Raw genomic sequence first — 13,404 nt, 5'->3', positions numbered from 1 at the left:
ACGGAGTGAAAGGGAGAAGACAGAAGCACGAGGTGGCTTGGTAAAAGGGAGGAGCTTGAGCCTGAAAGAAATGGGGGAGAAGACGAGTAACCTGGACGTAGGTGTAATGACAAGGAGTAAAAAAAACAAGCAGTAGCAGCAAGTAAATTGTTTAAGCTAAAGGGAATAGTGGAGGATGTGTGTTTTTGCAGTTAAAATAAGAGTGATCAAGTATTAAATTAGCAGAAGGTGAACTGTGTGTGGATAAAAGTAAATAAGTGTAGCGAGGCAGTGGAATTCAAGGACGGACAATAGCAATGAAACGTAAGGAGAAAAAGTGCACAGCGACACGGCAGTGGAGGTAACAATGAAACGGGAGGAGAAAGAGTGCTCAAGGACACGGCAATGGAGGTAACAAGATAGCTGGCTTTGCAATGTAAGTAGAAATACAGGAAGGTCAGTGTTCAGAAAAGATTGTGCTGAGTAACGTACCAGGCCGGAAGAGACATGCCGCGTGTTTAAAGAACAGACACCGTCTGCTTATACTATTGCATCCTACATAGCAATATGTTATTGTGTAGACACTCTCCACAACAATGTGTTATGGGTTTAGTTCGCATTCTACATAGCAATATTGTTTAATATCTATATGCAGCAATACGTTATTGTTTTAGTTTCTGATTATTATACTCCCAGACTACATTTCTGCCACGGCCAACAGACTATCAATAAGAGTTGATCTCGGGTCAGGCGGCAGTGTTTATTCTGCCTATTGCCATTTTTTTTCTATTATTATTATTATTATTTTGTTTTGTTCGTGTGTCTGTTTGTTTATCAGGTGACAGTTATTTTCCTTTTCCTTCTGTGAGCTGGTTTAGGTAAGATTTGTTATTTTATCTCCACATAAATGGATTATATACATATTATGTAGATCTGGAGAAAGAATAAAGAATATGATATGATATGTAAGTAGTATCCAAATGTGAAATTAATTCTTGGACGTGGTGTGGAAGTGAAGGTCTATGGAATAAATGGTGGGCATTCTATTCTAATGGGACAGCAGTTACCTCCCCCAAGGCCACTGCCACAGCATTTAGTGAGAAATTTAAAGGGAACTATAATGAGTCACGGAAAAGTACAAATCTGTACCCAAACCCCCCTCAGCCGGTACCCCTCTCCCTCTCCAACCTTTACTCACGGAGAATGAGTTAATGCTCTTTTGGTGAAAAAGTATCTAATTCCCTCCATGGGAACTTAGGATCTCCATTCGGAATTGCTAGGCGGGCAATAATTCCATTGTGGAGATTTATCTCCCTTATGCAGTTATCAGACTGTGCTTCTTATAATGGGCTTCTGATAAGTTCACCTGCATACACCCGAGCGTCAGTGGGTAGGGTCTGACACATCCCACTCTGATGAGTCTAGTGTCAGACCTAAGATGAAACGCTGGTTGTTAGAGCAAACGCCTGAAAAGCCTTACATCTGATCTGTTAATTAATAGCTTTCAAAAAACTCGGCCACATGCTGCTTCCAACCCAGACAACATACCGGCCATTATTTTAGTGCAGTGCGCAGAAGCATTAGCTCCTTCCTTGTGCGTCCTGTTCAACTTATCAAATCATTGATAAACCAAAAAAAAAAAAAAATGGCAGTAGAGCCCTTGAAGGGCCTTGGCCTACCAAGCGATCGCTGCTCAGCCTGAAGGCCTGCAGATTACGAGGTGTCGTGCGCTCAGCACGACAAATCCTCTCGGCCGTTATTCTTGGCTTTCTAGACCAGGGCCGCTATCTCACAGTTAGATAGCTCCTCAATTCTAATCATGTAGGCTGAGTGGTCTTTGAACCAGCCCTCAGATCCAGGTAAAAATCCCTGACCTGGCCAGGAATCGAACCCGGGGCCTCCGAATAAGAGGCAGGCACGCTACCCCTTCACCACGGGGCCGGCCATGGTGTAGATAATAGTTGGAAATTTTAAATATGAATGGTCCACACTTATGAAGAAGAATTACAACTGCATACTTCATTCTTTCTGGATATTCTCTTGTAGTAAACAACTGCTTTTTAAAAATAGCTTAGTATATAGTGTTTAGTATAAGTGACGTTACCTCATCCTATCCAGAGGATTTCTTTGTTTTCAAGGATTCTATCACTTCTTTGACTTCCTGAGGAGTTAGTGTTTTACTAAATCTTTACTCGTTAAGAGAATATCACTCAGTGCTGAAATACCGTATCAAATGGTGGTCTTCTGCACATGGGATCATGAATGCATGCTTTCTTTTTATCATACCTGTATTTTACAAATGATCCAGAATCTATAAAATTATGTTATTTGGCCAAATTACTTTTGTTTACCTGTAGTGTATAATGCTTTGATAGATAAGTAGATTTCAACTTATAGAAATTGGATAGCTATAAAATTTAATACAAAATATATTAATGAATACATGTGAGCAATTACCTATTAAAATGTTTGATGAGGTTTTATGTCTAGCAACACAGGAGTTTATCAGATTATGATATGACCCATTGTTACACTGTACAAAATTGCCTTGTTTATTAAGTCATCACTTCGTGTTCTGGAATGCTATGTATATACAGTAACTCCTTTGCATGGAGTAGAGTATTCAGTTTATATACAGAACATTGTGTGCACCTTTGTAAAATGAAAGGTGTTTTGCACATAGATAATAAATGTCTTTATTCTTTACTTGCAATTTACTCTGTTCATGTAGTGCTAACCTTTTGTGCAGGTTATTAATGGAAGACCGTCCATATTGGTGGGTACGAGAAATGGCATTTTTGGAGAAACCTTCGTTAACCAACGTCCCGCCACCTCTTCGACAGACACACTTAACCTGTGAGACAGGTCCAGGATCTCCATCAGGGCATGTGATGGGAGCCACTGCCGTTGCTTATGTCGTGGTGCAGTGGTGTATTGAGCGATTTGTTGTTAACAACTCTCGTCTTAGGTTAGTGTGTGCTTTTTAATTTAATCAGCATTTCTATTTTTTAAATTTTATGTACGGGTGTTACATGGTGTTTGCCTGTTAGGTGTAATCTTGATTTTTTGAGCAGGAGATTCTTATTTGTTGCTTCATTGGGTGTGGTACATCTTGTTTGATGGATTTGTTGTAATAGTTGATATTAAAATGGTAATATAGAGTTGTAGATCTACACTTATCTAAAAAGAAATTGAGTAGAAAGCAGTAGTGTGTTTGTTTTACTTCATTTATTTATTTATTTATTTATTTATTTATTTATTTATTTATTTATTTAAATCAGGATTGGCCAATTTAAACCAATTTTATACTTTGGTTTTTACATTTTTATTCCTGCTGTTTTACTTTTTTCCAATTGTATTACTGGAACAACATTGACTGCCCAAATTTAAACAATTTTAACAATTTACAATGAATCAGTTAATCAATCAATAAATCAATCAATCAATCAATCAATCAGTGATCTGCATTCAGGGCCATTGCCCAGGTAGCAAATTCCTTATTAATTGTTTATCTAGGCTTTTCTTCATTGTTTTCAAACAACTTAGAAATTTATCAAATATTTCCCTTGATAGGTTATTCCAATCCCTTATTTTCCGTCCCACAAATGAATATTTGCTCCAATTTTTCCCCTTGAATTCCAACTTTATCTTCATATTCATGCTACTTTTAAAAGCTCCACTCAAGCTTATTCGTCTACAAATGTCATTCCATGCCTCTTCTCCATTGATAGCTCAGAGCATATCGCTTAGTCCACCAGCTCGTTTCCTTACTCCCAATTCTTCCCACCCCATAGTTTGCAAAATTTTTGTAACACTACTCATTTGTTGGAAATCACCAAGAACAAATCGTGCTTCTTTCATTTGGATCTTTTCCAGTTCTCCTATATTAAGTCATACTGGTGAGGGTCCCATACACTGGAACCATGCTCTAATTGGGGTCTTATCGGAGAGATATACACTACACCACCTACCTACCTATTTACTCTGGATCGGTCGAAACTGGCTAGAAACTGCCAGGAGCTGAATCCGGGCATCTTAGGCTAGAAACAAAGTGTAAAAGGCATGTCCCCAAAACAGAGAGACAATAACATAGAGCAGAGGTCAATTAAAACGAATAAGCTTTATAAACATAAGCTCAGCAAGTAAAGATTAAGATGTGGTCATAGAACAAGCAATGGGGAAACCCAGGGAGTCGAATACTTGTGTACATAGTTCGTGAAGATATGTCAATCGCAATCGAGTCATTTGACTCATCATACTGGATCTCATGAAATTTTACACTGTCGCAACAGTGCGGTATCATTATATTCAATCAGTACCAGACAGTAGTAATTAAAACGTGATCCAAAGTATTTCTTTCTTAGGGACCAGATGTCATAAAGAGGTGAAAGTAGTAGCTTTCACACAAGTAAAATATTATCAGGGCTCCCCAGAGAAAGTCAAGGCTTTTTTTAAAAGAAACATGGCTCCCAACCATCTCCATAGAGATTGTATCTCCAGAAATCGAAAACGTCAGTGTAGCAATGCTGGCAGAAAAGAAAACAAATATGGAACACAAGGAGGTTAAAAAGTAGTTGCCATAGTTACGGAAACAAATAATAATAATAATAATAATAATAATAATAATAATAATAATAATAATAATAACAACAAATAAACATGAGTCAAATGAAACAAGTAAAATGAGAGTAAAATCCCAAAATAAGCATGTAAATCGGCTGAGCAAGCCCGAATCAAAGGCGAGATAAAATAAGAATAATGATAAAAGCAAATATCCATAAGATACAAAAAATAACACAGGTCCTCAAAATATGAAGGCTTTCACGGCCGTTGTCAAAATAGTAGAAATCTTCTGGGGTATTATGCCGTGGTCCACTCCTCTCATTCCTTCCAGACGTTTCGACCACTGCTGCGGTAGTCATCTTCTGTAGCGTTGTGTAGGTACTCTCTCCTGTATCCCACTGGTGACTGCGTTGGTTGCTTGGGTGCGGCCTCCGATTGGTTCGCGCCGTGCAGTCTGACATCTGATTGAGTATCTGAAAGCACAACCTCTGATTGGGTCGCGCCGAGCAGTCTGACGTTTTGTTGGTGGTAAAACACAATAAAATGGGTCGTAACAACACACCGAGTAAACTTTTATCACACCACTGAAATACGCAAGTACGAGCAATCAGGTGAGCTAACTCGTACCATACCATTGAGACGCTCCTGATTACAACACAGTACAGAAGGTTGCCAGATTTAACAAAAGAAATTCCGACCCTGGACAAGAATGAAACAATCATTTGTTTGCTAGCTTAGAAGACAACGTATTTCTTAACATATTGAACTGATATACCATGGGTCTACATTACCGGTGATTAATACCACTGTAGGAGGAACACCACGAGTTCACTTTATCAGTGATTAGTACCAGTATGAGGGGCCGGTGACTTAGGATTTTGAACCCCTTAGGACAACAGGCATTGAAATATGATTTTGTTTTGGAAGCAGTCCCCTGTTCAGTTTATACCATTGTTTATACCCTTGTGGATCGGATCTACCGATTTGTTTTTTTAAGTTCATAATAATTTTTCATTGCCGTCTTTTTGAATTCTAGTCAGTGGATGGATTTTAGAATTTTGATAATCATATCATTGCGCTTCATCATGTACCATTAGAGGCCCCTTTAAACAACAGTCATCATCATCATAATTGTCTGTCTACTGTATGTACTAATAATTCAAAGAGCATCATAGTGACTGGATTAAGTGAAGCTCTACAAGAAAAATAGACTTAATCCACAGGTTCTGTTGTTTCCTACTTGATGGTTCTGCATACACGACTTACCTAAATTTATAATTTAAAACAGAAACAAAAAGTCAACTTCTGTCTAACAGTAATTCAACAAAGAATATAGCGACTAGACATAGGGTTGTGCGAAATCCAAGACAACGCGAAGGAAAACAAGAAAACAATGTACCTATGAAAGAAACAAAGGAAGGTAGGGAGAGAAGTATCAGCTATAACTTCCGTGTTGCGTCGTAGCTCAAACCAGTCCTACACCTTCAAAACACACTAAAATAATCTGTTAGAAACTATCAGAGATAGAAAGCAATATCACGTTTTGCTTTTCAGATGCCGAATTTTGTATTTATATAATGAAATATGAAGAAAACTCGCTTCCCTAATAAATAGTACAATGAAAATTTGATCGCCGTAAGCGGGAATAGAAAACATATTAAGGGGATATATTAACATGTGTTTAGTAGGACTAGGACTGGGACTTAAACAATCATTGTGTTAAATGGGAAAATGTGGTAACCGAGAACATGCTAACAAGATTCCTGTGTATTAACACCTAGGTACTTACAGTGATCCCCATGAGGCTATCATTCCATCAACATAGTAATCAAAACTGAGAGGATTTTCCCTCTTGGTGAAACTTACAACCTGACTTTTCATCCTGTTTACCATCGTACCATTGTCTGCTGTCCATCTCACAACATTGTTGAGGTCTTTTTGTAGTCACAATCCTATGTCTTATTTACTGCTCTATACAGTATATCATCATCTGCAAATAGCCTTAGCTGTGATTTCAATTCCTTACTCATATAATTTATATACAGGGTGGTCGGATACAACGTGAACCGGAAATATGAACCTTAGAGGGTTGGTCATGCCGATAAATATTTTGAAAGAAATAATTCACTATCTTGCACCGTTGTCATTTTTCCAGCTGCTGGAGTTTGCCAGTCAGATCAATTCGCAGGCAAATTCAAATGGACTTTGCAAGGCGGTGTTGCTGAATCAGTACATGGCTCAAGATTGGCATGAGAGCACCAGACGAAAGAATGAAACTTCGCAAGGGTAGGGGTTCCGAGCTGACAGGATTGCGCCAATGCAAGTACGCTACGGTGACAATGGCTGAAACCCACGGTGTGTTTGTGTTTGATGCTGATTTCTCAGCATAGCTCTCAAGCTGGACATATCAGATCAGTTGGATTCAGGAGGTCAGTTAGATTGCATAGCCATAGATCTTTCCAAAGCCTTTGATAGAGTGGAACATGGAATATTATTAAAGAAATTGGAGGGAATAGGATTGGATGTAAGGGTTACATGTTGGATAAAAACATTTCTAAATTCAAGGGTTCGGAAAGTCAAAGTAGGAAATAATGTATCTCAGGAAGAGAAAGTTTGGAAGGGAATTGCACAGGGTAGTATAATCGGTCCGATACTTTTCTTAATATACGCAAATGATTTAGGGAACAATATAACATCAAAAATAAGATTGTATGCAGATGACATAATTGTTTATAGGGAAATAAACAACATTGAGGATTGTTCAGAATTACAAAGGGACCTTGAAAGTATCCAACAATGGATTGAAGAAAATAATATGAAGGTTAATGAAGGCAAATCAACTGTTACAACATTTAAAACTGAATTTGAATATACTTTGGATGAGGTAGTTATCCCAAAAGATGGCAAGTACAAATACTTAGGTGTGAGATTTGAAAGTAATTTGCACTGGAAGGGTCATGTTGATAACATTGTTGGGAAAGCATACAGATCGTTACATGTCATAATGAGGCTACTTAAAGGATGCAATAAAGAATTAAAAGAAAAAAGTTACTTAAATATGGTTCGTCCATTATTGGAGTATGCAAACAGTGTTTTGGGATCCTCACCAAGAATACCTAATAAAAGAAATAGATAGTGTGCAGAGGAAAGCAGCAAGATTTGTAACAGGGGATTTCAAAAGAAAGAGTAGTGTATCAGAAATGTTAAAGGAACTTGGGTGGGGAAACTTTAAGTAAGAGAAGGGAGAAAACTAGACTTATAGGATTATATAGAGCCTATACAAGAGAAGCAGCATGGGGAGATATCCGTGAGAGGCTTCAGTTAGAAAATAATTATATTGGCAGGATAGACCACAAATATAAAATTAGAAGGAATTTTAGCAGAAGCGATTGGGGTAAATTTTCATTCATTGGGAAGGGTGTGAAGGAGTGGAACATTTTACCAGGGGTAGTGTTTGATCCTTTTCGAAAATCTGTACAGATATTCAAGAAGAGAATAAACAGCAATAGAGAAAATAAATGAAGTGTTAGAGGGCATTCGACCAGTGCAGGTTATTGTAAATAAAAAAAAATGTGTGTGAATAAATTAATTCCATCCCCTGGTTTAAGGAGTTTGGACAGCCAAAGTAGGGGACTGCCTGTAGGGGTGAAATACAGTGGGGACTTCGAGGGCCCTGGGACTGCTACGATAGCTGTGAAGGCCCTTCAGGAACTCTGAAAAGTGGTGGCAAAAGGGGCTCTGGTTAAGACGCAGCAGGTTGTTATGCTACTTAGGTTCCAGAATGGGTTAAAAAAAATAATAATAAAAAAATGTAAATAAATGCAATGTAAAGTTTAATCTTATACCTGTTGTATAGTATCATTTGAAGTAATTCCACATACTGTATATCAGTTGACTATATTTGTAAGTAGTACAGGAGATATTATAAGTAGAATTTTGTAAACAATATAAATTTATTAAGGATGAGCTGTGTGTTTAATAGAAAACATTGTTAGCGTAAATTGTATAATATTGTATTATAGGAAAATTTTCTTCTCTTGTTAATTTAATATTTAGTGCTTGACAGTAATGTATTTTAGTGTACCATTTGCTACCGATGTAGACACCTCATTTGCAAATAAAGATATTTTGATTTGATTTTGAAGTCGCTTACAGATTTAGCAACACCGTCGCACAAAGCCCTAATGAATTTGCCTGCAAAGTGATGTGATTGGCTAAATTCAGCAGCTGATAAAGTGACAACGGTGCGAGATATCAAATTATTTTTAAGCATCACCAACCCTCTAATGCTCACAGTGTTCTCCCCAGAAATTTTCGTCAGCCGATTGGGGAATACCTTGTAAAAAATGAATATCATAAAAAATCAATTTATTCCCCTCAGGGCATTAACAGTATGAGACAGGTAAACTTTAACTGCAAAATGGAATTATTTTAGTGTTTTTATCACGAACAAGACATAGCAGAGAATTTTGAATGTCTAATGTTCTACTGCGTTTATAATCATGCGTCATTGGGGATTACCACTGTTGCTGTGACGGGTTTGTGACATCAGGCGGAATCGAGTGCTCTCATGCAATTCCATGCTAATCCAGACACCACTCGCACAGGACACTACATGATAGTCAAGCTAAACATTTAACTTTGATGTAATTAGTGTAACTATGCTGACAATAATAAAGATTTATCATTTAAATAAACAGTTTTACAGTATTTGCTTTTTAATTTGGAACACCCACTGGCTCAGATATGTATTAATAGTGTGCAACTAGCTCCCTATCTAGGTTATGTTAACCAGGTGGTCTGTAAAAATGGCAGAGTGGTGCGCCCATTAAAAAGGTCCTAGGGAGAACACTGCGCTCATATACCCGGTTCACGTTGTTTCCGACCACTCTGTCTAGACTATGTACTGTAGGTTCTACTCAAATCACCTCGGGAGCTAAATTTTATTTCGAGTTATTGACATTTCGAGATATAGAGAATACTGTTTTTGAGCATGTATAGCACAGTATTTAAAAATATACAGACAGACTCTATTTTACGGCATCACTTTAATCATAACCCTTATTATAGCAACTTTTAAAAAAAGACAAGAATCAGCACATGCAGTAGTGAAACAAGAAAGACACCTCGGTTAACACATTGGAAAAAATTCCTTAGTCTCTTCTATTTGTTACTGTTAACCTTCCTTCATGTTGAAACTTCTCTTCAATACCACGCAGCCGAGATTTGTAAATGGAGTTTGTCATCTGCAACTTCGGAAGTTGCTTTTGTACGTGACCGGTAATTAATTCACACCCGAGAAACCGCGAGGCTTTGCCGATTTTCCAATCATTAGAAGTTTTAGTTTATCAGTTCCCGTCCCCTGTAAACCTTTCTTTACTTGTTAACTGTTTCTCACAAACCATAAATGCCATATTGCACAGTTAATGTTGCACAAAATTCAAGTTACAGAGTTATTTTTTTGCTTCAAGGGAGGAAATTTTTGCTTCGAGAAATCAAGAAATTCGTTTAATCGAATTACGAGTAATAGAGAAATAAATACACATGAAGAATAGGACAAACGGCCGGGAAATTTAAGTTACATCAAGATACTGAAAATCTGAATAATGGAGGTACGAGATATCGAGGTTTGACTGTATAAGAGAACATAAAGGCCCAATAATATTATCCTGTGTGACCCCCCTCTTAATCATTACAGGATCAGATAACACATCACCTACTATATTGTTAGATCAGTATACAGCCCGTGTCAGCTGTACTGGTTCATATCCTTATTGCTTATGTTGTGGTCTGGTTCTGAAACTAATGCAGTAAAATGAGAGGTAGGAAAAAGAGTTTAACTGGCATTTGATGATATAAGAAATGAAAGTAGAAAAAACTAAGGTGAGGAAAAATTGTAAGAAATTGCAAGTTCAAAATATAAATCTAGTTCTCTACTACCACTGAACTTGGTGGTCCAGGCACAATGCTCACTGCTTCATGAATAACTTTTAAGTGAGTCCATGGTGTCACAAGTATCAGTTTATGAAAGGTGAAAGAGCCGCCTCCAAAAGAAAAAGTAGTGAACATTGGTAGGATGTGTTATATCGAACTCAAGGACTTATCCCACTCACGCGTGTGGTGCATGACCCACACAGTGGTTGAAATCTAGAGGTAATACCGATCATTGGGCGGATCACACGCTAGGTGCGTGGGTAGATTACTGTGCATTATTTTCTGCAGATAACAAATAAATGCATAAGTATGATTACAAACATATTCATATTTACTCTTCTCTATTATACAATTTTATGTCACAGTGTCCTTATTATTACAAAACTGCCAACTATCGAGGCTTATTTTCTTCTGTTGAAGTTCGCCATTTATTGGGTGGACTTTGTGATGTTGAAGGAATTGCATTGAACTACCATCTGAACAAACTATAAATAAAATGATAACATAAGCATCATGACTCAGTCAGACATGAAGACTATAAGTTCTTGAAAGTTATTCATAAATATGATGCAAGGTTAAATTACAATTACAAATTCAGTCCTTTCACTGAACTTATTGCAGTAGTGGAATTTATTTCAAAAGCAGAATCGCTCGTAATTCTCTTGAAACCGAGCTCGATAGCTGCAGTCGCTTAAGTGCGGCCAGTATCCAGTATTCGGGAGATAGTAGGTTCGAATCCCACTGTCGGCAGCCCTGAAAATGGTTTTCCGTGGTTTCCCATTTTCACACCAGGCAAATGCTGGGGCTGTACCTTAATTAAGGCCACGGCCGCTTCCTTCCCACTCCTAATCCCTTCCTGTCCCATCGTCGCCATAAGACATAGCTGTGTCGGTGTGACGTAAAACAACTAGGAAAAAAAAAAAATTCTCTTGAAAAATTCAGTGTCTTACCTTGCATTGAAGTTGTCTTGCTACTCAAAGATCCCAAAAGGAATGATGACGTATGATGAAAACTGGGGAGAGGAAGTACGTGGGAAATGGAATACGCATGAGCAAATCTGGCTACGGATGAACCTGCTAGTAGATTGGACTTACACGGTGTGCGGGATGACTAGGAGAGTCTTTCACAGCATGCGGGGAACCTTTAATTCATGTTTTTCAGCACCTGTCCCACAACACGCTAGGCATGTGGTCCGCACGTACTTAGAAACTAGCGTCGCACACCCAGCCCATGATCTGCACTGAACGTGTTAAAGATCACTTCACTGCTTGGTCTTATTGTGACCTAACTATAAAATACAATATGCAGTATTAATAACAAGTGGCTAAATATGCAGAGATACTCAGTTATAACTGATTAAGAATGTTATTATTAAGAACTAAAATGTGTTTTTTGATTTGTTGATGTCATTAAGTGCAGAATGAAGGTTGTTGATTTTGGCTTCTTGCCTCCGTCTAGTCAGATAGAAATTGGAGAATAGCAACGTAAACATATTGGGAGGGAGTTCTTTAGTAAGTATGGAGTGGTGAGTGAGCTTAATCTGTCCAGTTCTGAGACGAGTAGGTTAGTATTGCAGTTTGAATTACTTTTTCATGTTTTTAAACTCTCTTGAAATTGTAACCTGATTGTATTCCGGATTTGAATGGTCACCCTCATTCGAGGACTGACGATTTATTTCGTTAATAACACGATCATTAACAGTATTTTTAATTTCACTCAAGTTTTCTAATAGGCATACATTAAATAATGTTTCACAGCATCAGTATGTTAATGTGAAAAGCAAGACTCTATCTTTTTCTACCAGATAATATTACAAAAGAGGCGGTTGAAACAAAATGTTTTAAACATTTTAAAATTTATTTTTTCCATCCCTGATTTTAATTTGGTTCATGTTTTGTAATTGAGGCGTCTAGTATCAAAACCAGCCAAGTCACAAAATTTGCGAAAATGAGTTAAGGTTATAAATTTGAAGTAGAAGTATAGCACTATCAGGTGAAACAAGAATATGCTTTAAAATCGTCCATGTCTTCATGTTATAGAGCACTGAATTCTCGGTCGTGCAACAGAATCGGCCAAGTCATGCAGCCAGTGAATTCAAAACCGGCCAAGTCAAGGAACGAGCAACAATCTTTATGATGCAGCATTATTGTCTGGAAGCTTGTATTGTTACATTAAGCAACAATGTGATCGTATCAGTAGGCAAAATCGTTCCTTGTAATGTATATTCTTTGAAGTCATAATAATTTGTTTTTTGTTCGTTTGCAACACTGGTTTACGTATTCGCGGGCTTCTTGCCATCATTGGCGCCAAAGCAATCCTATTTCCGGTGTGCTCGTATTTTGTCATTATTGTGTGTTGTAACGTGGATATTGTTCCGAGTGGTGAACTGAAAAATTTACTTTCATACCTTGTGAAATTGTACAAAATTGCAACAAAAACAGCCAAGTCAAAATTTAAATTAACAAAAAAGATGGGTTTATTATGAGTTAGATTTCTCAAAACAGCGGAACTTAAATATTAAACCATTAAGGATATAACTGTGAAAAAAAATCTTTTCTGACCATCATTGCTTTGTCTCTACAGGTTTTTCGTCCATATTGAAAAATATGCCTTGAGTGACTTGGCCGGTTTTGATACTAGACGCCTCAATTATTCTCTACATCAAGGCATTAAATTTGAGTGAGTGCTCAGCATGTTTACTTTCTCTTAAATGCCGTACTTTTATGTAGCAAACAGAAGGGATGTTTTAGTTATATTTTGGTTGTGGAAGTAGCTAGAGGGGCTACTTTTGCCTTCTAGAACATCTCAGTTTATTGATAGTTAATGTGTTTATTTATTATTTTCTTTGCAACTGCTGTGATGGGCTTGTGTATCAGGAAGGATGTCGTTAATTGGAAGTTACATAGTGTTATGATCAAACTAAGCCTC

At 37.5% G+C, this 13,404-nt stretch overlaps 1 protein-coding gene across 1 annotated transcript in view; it reads left to right on the top strand.

Moving 5' to 3' along the window:
* G6P (Glucose-6-Phosphatase) overlaps nt 1-13,404 on the top strand; it is a 90,356-nt gene that overhangs the window by 31,221 nt on the left and 45,731 nt on the right. The window contains exon 3 of the mRNA XM_067148574.2: nt 2,729-2,947. Coding sequence (XP_067004675.2) covers nt 2,729-2,947 — 219 coding nt within the window. The remainder of the gene's footprint in view (nt 1-2,728; nt 2,948-13,404) is intronic.

This window comes from Anabrus simplex, chromosome 5, assembly GCF_040414725.1.
Source record: "Anabrus simplex isolate iqAnaSimp1 chromosome 5, ASM4041472v1, whole genome shotgun sequence".
Taxonomy (NCBI): domain Eukaryota; kingdom Metazoa; phylum Arthropoda; class Insecta; order Orthoptera; family Tettigoniidae; genus Anabrus; species Anabrus simplex.
The sequence above is the reverse complement of the archived record's forward strand: the minus strand, read 5'-3'. Positions and strand labels throughout refer to the sequence as shown.